This window comes from Nanorana parkeri, unplaced genomic scaffold (assembly GCF_000935625.1).
Source record: "Nanorana parkeri isolate BGI_ZX_2015 unplaced genomic scaffold, ASM93562v1 scaffold911, whole genome shotgun sequence".
NCBI classification, from domain to species: Eukaryota; Metazoa; Chordata; class Amphibia; order Anura; family Dicroglossidae; genus Nanorana; species Nanorana parkeri.
In genome coordinates this window covers 286,608-296,143 of record NW_017307179.1, presented here as the reverse complement: position 1 = coordinate 296,143, position 9,536 = coordinate 286,608, and the positions used below count along the sequence as shown (strand labels likewise).

At 52.4% G+C, this 9,536-nt stretch overlaps 1 protein-coding gene across 1 annotated transcript in view; it reads right to left on the bottom strand.

Annotated features, from left to right (window-relative positions):
• TTC24 (tetratricopeptide repeat domain 24) overlaps positions 1–9,536 on the bottom strand; it is a 19,138-nt gene that overhangs the window by 4,997 nt on the left and 4,605 nt on the right. Inside the window, exons 2-3 of the mRNA XM_018566050.1 lie at positions 6,873–7,088; positions 900–1,028 (exon numbers count right to left, since the gene is read on the bottom strand). Of these exons, the coding sequence (XP_018421552.1) occupies positions 900–1,028; positions 6,873–7,088 (345 nt within the window). The remainder of the gene's footprint in view (positions 1–899; positions 1,029–6,872; positions 7,089–9,536) is intronic.

Genomic DNA, 9,536 nt, shown 5'->3' with positions numbered 1-9,536 from the left:
GAGGTGACTACGCCCAAAGAGGACCTGTCCCTGATAGGAGGTGACTACGCCCAAAGAGGACCTGTCCCTGATAGGAGGTGACTACGCCCAAAGAGGACCTGTCCCTGATAGGAGGTGACTACGCCCAAAGAGGACCTGTCCCTGATAGGAGGTGACTACGCCCAAAGAGGACCTGTCCCTGATAGGAGGTGACTACGCCCAAAGAGGACCTGTCCCTGATAGGAGGTGACTACGCCCAAAGAGGACCTGTCCCTGATAGGAGGTGACTACGCCCAAAGAGGACCTGTCCCTGATAGGAGGTGACTACGCCCAAAGAGGACCTGTCCCTGATAGGAGGTGACCACACCCAAAGAGGAACTGTCCCTGATAGGAGGTGACCACACCCAAAGAGGACCTGTCCCTGATAGGAGGTGACCACACCCAAGGAGGACCTGTCCCTGATAGGAGGTGACTACACCCAAAGAGGAACTGTCCCTGATAGGAGGTGACTACGCCCAAAGAGGACCTGTCCCTGATAGGTGACTATGCCCAAAGAGGACCTGTCCCTGATAGGAGGTGACCAATTTAGAATCTCTCTGAGAAGAAGAACCCTGTCGTGCAGAAGCATCACTGCAAAGTTGTAGAGCAGAGGAAACGCTATAGATGGAGTGGGCAACCTCTGTACTTTAGCTGTGCTTGGACTACAAATCCCAGCATGCCTCTGCCTGTGGCTCAGTATTGGAACCTGGATACAGTGGGAAAGGGTAAAAACCTTTGTCAGGCTTGTCTACCTCCTCCACAACGGGGACCCAGAGCTGACACAGGGGTTCTAACCGAAAGGACATGCCGACTCCTCCTACAGCATGAGCCGGGATCCCCCTTCAGGTGTCATACCAGTCCACCGGAGACCTGCTGCATACCTGAATCTTTAAACGCTTGCAGAGAGTGGAGGTAATTCTCTGCCGCCGCCTCGTGGTCGCCGAGCTGGCTCAGGGCGTACGCCAGGTTGCCAAAACATTGACCTTGAGCCCTGCGGTTACCGAGCATGCCTGCAACGTGCAACACAGCAACACATGACAACCCATCACAATGACCACTAGGTGTAACCGGCTGCTGCCTTCTCCAAATACCCCCCCCCCAGACACGGGCAATGCCGGGACCAAGGATGATCAACCAATCAGATGTAACCCGGCAACATTGTACAAGACACAGGACAAGGAAAGATACATTGTAACTGCTTGCTATGGATTGCTGCATTGTATATAATGATTCCCGATCATGGCAGAAGCGAGTCAATTATTGGCAGTGCTCTGGCGCCCTCTAGTGGTCAGATTACATTATTACATGTATTGTATCAACCAAGGCTTTAGAACCAAGCACCAAACTTTTGTTGTATCTATAGGCAATCATCATCATCATCCTCATCATCATCATCATCCTCCTCCTCCTCCTCATCAATCATCTTCATCCTCCTCCTTCTCCTCATCATCAATCATCATCATCCTCATCATCATCATCCTCATCATCATCATCCTCCTCCTCATCATCATCAATCATCTTCATCCTCCTCCTTCTCCTCATCATCAATCATCTTCATCCTCCTCCTCCTGCTCCTCATCATCAATCATCATCATCTTCATCCTCCTCCTTCTCCTCATCATCAATCATCTTCATCCTCCTCCTCATCAATGATCCTCATCATCATCTCCATCCTCCTCCTCCTCATCAATCATCTTCATTCTCATCATCATCTCCATCCTCCTCCTCCTCATCAATCATCATCTTCATCCTCATCATCATCATTCATCTTCATCCTCCTCATCATCATCTTCCTCCTCCTCCTCCTCATCATCTTCATCCTCCTCCTCATCATCTTCATCCTCATCATCATCAATCATCATCTTCATCCTCCTCATCATCAATATTCATCTTCATCCTCCTCCTCATCATCATCCTCCTCCTCCTCCTCATCATCATCATCAATCATCATCTCCATCCTCCTCCTCCTCATCAATCATCATCTTCATCCTCATCATCATCATTCATCTTCATCCTCCTCATCATCATCTTCCTCCTCCTCCTCCTCATCATCTTCATCCTCCTCCTCATCATCTTCATCCTCATCATCATCAATCATCATCTTCATCCTCCTCATCATCAATATTCATCTTCATCCTCCTCCTCATCATCTTCATCCTCATCATCATCAATCATCATCTTCATCCTCCTCATCATCAATATTCATCTTCATCCTCCTCCTCATCATCTTCATCCTCCTCATCATCATCATCTTCATCCTCCTCATCATCATCGTCACCACCATCAATGATATCAATATATAATAATTTCCCCCAGTACAGTGGTAGTCACAATGCCCCCAGTACAGTGGTAGTCCCAATGCCCCAGTACAGTGGTAGTCCCAATGCCCCAGTACAGTGGTAGTCCCAATGCCCCAGTACAGTGGTAGTCCCAATGCCCCAGTACAGTGGTAGTCCCAATGCCCCAGTACAGTGGTAGTCCCAATGCCCCAGTACAGTGGTAGTCCCAATGCCCCAGTACAGTGGTAGTCCCAATGCCCCAGTACAGTGGTAGTCCCAATGCCCCAGTACAGTGGTAGTCCCAATGCCCCAGTACAGTGGTAGTCCCAATGCCCCAGTACAGTGGTAGTCCCAATGCCCCAGTACAGTGGTAGTCCCAATGCCCCAGTACAGTGGTAGTCCCAATGCCCCAGTACAGTGGTAGTCCCAATGCCCCAGTACAGTGGTAGTCCCAATGCCCCAGTACAGTGGTAGTCCCAATGCCCCAGTACAGTGGTAGTCCCAATGCCCCAGTACAGTGGTAGTCCCAATGCCCCAGTACAGTGGTAGTCCCAATGCCCCAGTACAGTGGTAGTCCCAATGCCCCAGTACAGTGGTAGTCCCAATGCCCCAGTACAGTGGTAGTCCCAATGCCCCAGTACAGTGGTAGTCCCAATGCCCCAGTACAGTGGTAGTCCCAATGCCCCAGTACAGTGGTAGTCCCAATGCCCCAGTACAGTGGTAGTCCCAATGCCCCAGTACAGTGGTAGTCCCAATGCCCCAGTACAGTGGTAGTCCCAATGCCCCAGTACAGTGGTAGTCCCAATGCCCCAGTACAGTGGTAGTCCCAATGCCCCAGTACAGTGGTAGTCCCAATGCCCCAGTACAGTGGTAGTCCCAATGCCCCAGTACAGTGGTAGTCCCAATGCCCCAGTACAGTGGTAGTCCCAATGCCCCAGTACAGTGGTAGTCCCAATGCCCCAGTACAGTGGTAGTCCCAATGCCCCAGTACAGTGGTAGTCCCAATGCCCCAGTACAGTGGTAGTCCCAATGCCCCAGTACAGTGGTAGTCCCAATGCCCCAGTACAGTGGTAGTCCCAATGCCCCAGTACAGTGGTAGTCCCAATGCCCCAGTACAGTGGTAGTCCCAATGCCCCAGTACAGTGGTAGTCCCAATGCCCCAGTACAGTGGTAGTCCCAATGCCCCAGTACAGTGGTAGTCCCAATGCCCCAGTACAGTGGTAGTCCCAATGCCCCAGTACAGTGGTAGTCCCAATGCCCCAGTACAGTGGTAGTCCCAATGCCCCAGTACAGTGGTAGTCCCAATGCCCCAGTACAGTGGTAGTCCCAATGCCCCAGTACAGTGGTAGTCCCAATGCCCCAGTACAGTGGTAGTCCCAATGCCCCAGTACAGTGGTAGTCCCAATGCCCCAGTACAGTGGTAGTCCCAATGCCCCAGTACAGTGGTAGTCCCAATGCCCCAGTACAGTGGTAGTCCCAATGCCCCAGTACAGTGGTAGTCCCAATGCCCCAGTACAGTGGTAGTCCCAATGCCCCAGTACAGTGGTAGTCCCAATGCCCCAGTACAGTGGTAGTCCCAATGCCCCAGTACAGTGGTAGTCCCAATGCCCCAGTACAGTGGTAGTCCCAATGCCCCAGTACAGTGGTAGTCCCAATGCCCCAGTACAGTGGTAGTCCCAATGCCCCAGTACAGTGGTAGTCCCAATGCCCCAGTACAGTGGTAGTCCCAATGCCCCAGTACAGTGGTAGTCCCAATGCCCCAGTACAGTGGTAGTCCCAATGCCCCAGTACAGTGGTAGTCCCAATGCCCCAGTACAGTGGTAGTCCCAATGCCCCAGTACAGTGGTAGTCCCAATGCCCCAGTACAGTGGTAGTCCCAATGCCCCAGTACAGTGGTAGTCCCAATGCCCCAGTACAGTGGTAGTCCCAATGCCCCAGTACAGTGGTAGTCCCAATGCCCCAGTACAGTGGTAGTCCCAATGCCCCAGTACAGTGGTAGTCCCAATGCCCCAGTACAGTGGTAGTCCCAATGCCCCAGTACAGTGGTAGTCCCAATGCCCCAGTACAGTGGTAGTCCCAATGCCCCAGTACAGTGGTAGTCCCAATGCCCCAGTACAGTGGTAGTCCCAATGCCCCAGTACAGTGGTAGTCCCAATGCCCCAGTACAGTGGTAGTCCCAATGCCCCAGTACAGTGGTAGTCCCAATGCCCCAGTACAGTGGTAGTCCCAATGCCCCAGTACAGTGGTAGTCCCAATGCCCCAGTACAGTGGTAGTCCCAATGCCCCAGTACAGTGGTAGTCCCAATGCCCCAGTACAGTGGTAGTCCCAATGCCCCAGTACAGTGGTAGTCCCAATGCCCCAGTACAGTGGTAGTCCCAATGCCCCAGTACAGTGGTAGTCCCAATGCCCCAGTACAGTGGTAGTCCCAATGCCCCAGTACAGTGGTAGTCCCAATGCCCCAGTACAGTGGTAGTCCCAATGCCCCAGTACAGTGGTAGTCCCAATGCCCCAGTACAGTGGTAGTCCCAATGCCCCAGTACAGTGGTAGTCCCAATGCCCCAGTACAGTGGTAGTCCCAATGCCCCAGTACAGTGGTAGTCCCAATGCCCCAGTACAGTGGTAGTCCCAATGCCCCAGTACAGTGGTAGTCCCAATGCCCCAGTACAGTGGTAGTCCCAATGCCCCAGTACAGTGGTAGTCCCAATGCCCCAGTACAGTGGTAGTCCCAATGCCCCAGTACAGTGGTAGTCCCAATGCCCCAGTACAGTGGTAGTCCCAATGCCCCAGTACAGTGGTAGTCCCAATGCCCCAGTACAGTGGTAGTCCCAATGCCCCAGTACAGTGGTAGTCCCAATGCCCCAGTACAGTGGTAGTCCCAATGCCCCAGTACAGTGGTAGTCCCAATGCCCCAGTACAGTGGTAGTCCCAATGCCCCAGTACAGTGGTAGTCCCAATGCCCCAGTACAGTGGTAGTCCCAATGCCCCAGTACAGTGGTAGTCCCAATGCCCCAGTACAGTGGTAGTCCCAATGCCCCAGTACAGTGGTAGTCCCAATGCCCCAGTACAGTGGTAGTCCCAATGCCCCAGTACAGTGGTAGTCCCAATGCCCCAGTACAGTGGTAGTCCCAATGCCCCAGTACAGTGGTAGTCCCAATGCCCCAGTACAGTGGTAGTCCCAATGCCCCAGTACAGTGGTAGTCCCAATGCCCCAGTACAGTGGTAGTCCCAATGCCCCAGTACAGTGGTAGTCCCAATGCCCCAGTACAGTGGTAGTCCCAATGCCCCAGTACAGTGGTAGTCCCAATGCCCCAGTACAGTGGTAGTCCCAATGCCCCAGTACAGTGGTAGTCCCAATGCCCCAGTACAGTGGTAGTCCCAATGCCCCAGTACAGTGGTAGTCCCAATGCCCCAGTACAGTGGTAGTCCCAATGCCCCAGTACAGTGGTAGTCCCAATGCCCCAGTACAGTGGTAGTCCCAATGCCCCAGTACAGTGGTAGTCCCAATGCCCCAGTACAGTGGTAGTCCCAATGCCCCAGTACAGTGGTAGTCCCAATGCCCCAGTACAGTGGTAGTCCCAATGCCCCAGTACAGTGGTAGTCCCAATGCCCCAGTACAGTGGTAGTCCCAATGCCCCAGTACAGTGGTAGTCCCAATGCCCCAGTACAGTGGTAGTCCCAATGCCCCAGTACAGTGGTAGTCCCAATGCCCCAGTACAGTGGTAGTCCCAATGCCCCAGTACAGTGGTAGTCCCAATGCCCCAGTACAGTGGTAGTCCCAATGCCCCAGTACAGTGGTAGTCCCAATGCCCCAGTACAGTGGTAGTCCCAATGCCCCAGTACAGTGGTAGTCCCAATGCCCCAGTACAGTGGTAGTCCCAATGCCCCAGTACAGTGGTAGTCCCAATGCCCCAGTACAGTGGTAGTCCCAATGCCCCAGTACAGTGGTAGTCCCAATGCCCCAGTACAGTGGTAGTCCCAATGCCCCAGTACAGTGGTAGTCCCAATGCCCCAGTACAGTGGTAGTCCCAATGCCCCAGTACAGTGGTAGTCCCAATGCCCCAGTACAGTGGTAGTCCCAATGCCCCAGTACAGTGGTAGTCCCAATGCCCCAGTACAGTGGTAGTCCCAATGCCCCAGTACAGTGGTAGTCCCAATGCCCCAGTACAGTGGTAGTCCCAATGCCCCAGTACAGTGGTAGTCCCAATGCCCCAGTACAGTGGTAGTCCCAATGCCCCAGTACAGTGGTAGTCCCAATGCCCCAGTACAGTGGTAGTCCCAATGCCCCAGTACAGTGGTAGTCCCAATGCCCCAGTACAGTGGTAGTCCCAATGCCCCAGTACAGTGGTAGTCACAATGTCCCCAGTTCAGTGGTAGTCACAATGCCCCCAGTACAGTGGTAGTCACAATGCCCCCAGTACAAAGATGTAATGTGACCATTGGGGTCTCTCAAGTGGCATTTGCCCCGGAACTATGTGGCACCATCAGATGGAGGTTATTCCGCCACATCTCAAGGAACCCCCGAGTACCCTTTGGAGGACCCCGGTGGAGAATGTCTCCAGTAGAGTATATCATACTGTGTAGTGACGCCGCCCTCATGTGGTAGTCCAATCCTTCCTCGAACTGCTCCAGGGTGTTGTACGCGGCACCCAGGTTCTGCAACACCACCGCCTCCTTGTTCCCGTCCGTCTCATCCTCCTGGCAGAACGGCAAGGCCTTCTGGAAGCATTCCACAGCCAGGGAGAAGACCTTCAGCTGGGCATAGCTCAGGCCAATGTCATTGTACAACTTGCCTGGAAAAGAAGGGGGGGGGGGAGGGGGAATTAGATTCAAGGGTGACCTCCGAATGGTCCTCATATAATCCTAGAAGGTCACTTGGAATATACAGACAGGGGTCACCTTATTGGGCACACTCGCTTCATAGCCAAACACCGAATCACGTGGCTGCAACCCAACACCTAAAGCATGCAGATATGGTTGAGAAGTTCAGTTGTATGGCCGAAGGTTAGGCCGGGGTAACCGAAAACCTCCACGAGCCTCCGAGTGAGGAGAACAATGAGTAAGAGAGGTCAGAGGAAAATGGAAAGACCCGTTCCTGCCGACAGAAGTCCACGACTGCTCCAATACCCTCTCTTTACCGCAACGCTGTGCAGAGGTCATCCCTCAACACACAAGGCAAGGCATTGAACCTTGAGGAGGACGGGCTACAGCATCAGAAGACCGGGTTCCTCTCCTGCCAGATGAGGGTAGGCACATGTGACCGGAGGGGACCTCCAAAAATGTGACAAGTCTTGATTTCTGCTGCAACTTACAGACGGATGGTCAACATTTTGGGTACACGGCATGAATGCTTTGGGGTAAGGTGGACCAGGAGGTTGGTGACCTTGGGATGTAAAATGCAGTAGGCTATTGGCAGCAGTTTGAGATGCTTTGGAGATCATTCATTCATTTCAGGTGCAGTTGACATCCTCCTGACTTGCAGTTGACCTGCTGCAAGCTGCTTTTGCATTCCCATAGACTTGTATGGAAAGGGAAGGAGCTCTCATTCCAACTAAAGACCCCCAACACTGGCCCTAAGTCTTGGTATCAATAAGATGGACTTGAGGGACACTTTGACTCCCATGTGGCAGTTATGATGGATATGACATTTGGGTTAATCCTACGGGAAAACTTGATACTAGTTCAACCTAATCTGGATCTACAAGTCTGATCCATTGTCTCAACCTAACCTAACCGGAACCTTCAAGCAAACTCCTAATCCCCAACCGGAAATATAGCCCTAACCCCTGAACCCAACCGTACCATGTAACCTAACCACTGAACCCAACCGGAACCTTCAACCAAACTCATAACCCTAACCCCTGAACCCAACTTTAACCCTCAGCCTAACTTATAACCCTAACCCCTCAACCCAACTGTACCATGGAACCTAACTCCTAATCCTCAACCTAAAATATAACCCTAACCCCGGAACCCAACCGTAACTCTGAATCTGACTCCTGAACCCAACCGTAACTCTGAATCTGACTCCTGAACCCAACCGTAACTCTGAATCTGACTCCTGAACCCAACCGTAACTCTGAACCTGACCCCTGAACACAACCGTAACTCTGAACCTAACCCCTGAACCGAACCGTAACTCTGAACCTGACCCCTGAACCGAACCGTAACTCTGAACCTGACCCCTGAACCCAACCGTAACTCTGAACCTGACCCTTGAACCCAACCGTAACTCTGAACCTGACTCCTGAACCCAAACGTAACTCTGAACCTAACCCCTGAACCTAACCAAAACTCTGAACCTGATCCCCGAAACCCAACCGTAACTCTGAACCTGACCCCTGAACCCAAACGTAACTCTGAACCCAACCGTAACTCTGAACCTGACCCTTGAACCCAACCGTAACTCTGAACCTAACCCCTGAACACAACCGTAACTCTGAACCTGACCCTTGAACCCAACCGTAACTCTGAACCTGACTCCTGAACCCAAACGTAACTCTGAACCTAACCCCTGAACCTAACCAAAACTCTGAACCTGATCCCCGAAACCCAACCGTAACTCTGAACCTGACCCCTGAACCCAACCGTAACTCTGAACCTAACCCCTGAACCTAACCGTAACATTGAACCAAACTCCTGATCCTCAACCTAAAATATAACCCTAACCCCAGAACCCAACCATAACTCTGAATCTGACTCCTGAACCCAACCGAAACTCTGAACCTGACCCCTGTACCCAACCGAAACTCTGAACCTGACCCCTGAACCCAACCATAACCTTCAACCAAACTCATAACCCTAACCCCAACTTTAACTCTCAGCCTAACTCATAACCCTAACCCCTGAACCCAACTTTAACCCTCAGCCTAACTCATAACCCTAACCCGTGAAATCAGATTTAACCCTCATGTGATGGGTAGATGGCGACCCTGCCATGCCACCCCTCTGTCACTGCACATTATAGGTTGTTTAAAGGAGTCAGACACTGTATACGGAGTCCACCGCCATCCCGGCCACCCGTGCAGGTGCCACAGCAGCGTCAACAGTAGAAAGCATTGCCTATGGCCTAGGGGGGCTTCCGATCTAACGGGGAATGTGATTTAAAGGCTTCTGATGTGAATGGAGCCTTCTGATGTATAGTGGGGGGCTTCTGATGTGAATGGAGGCTTCTGATGTATAGTGGGGGGCTTCTGATGTGAAGGGAGTATTCTGATGTATAGTAGGGGCTGATGTGAAGG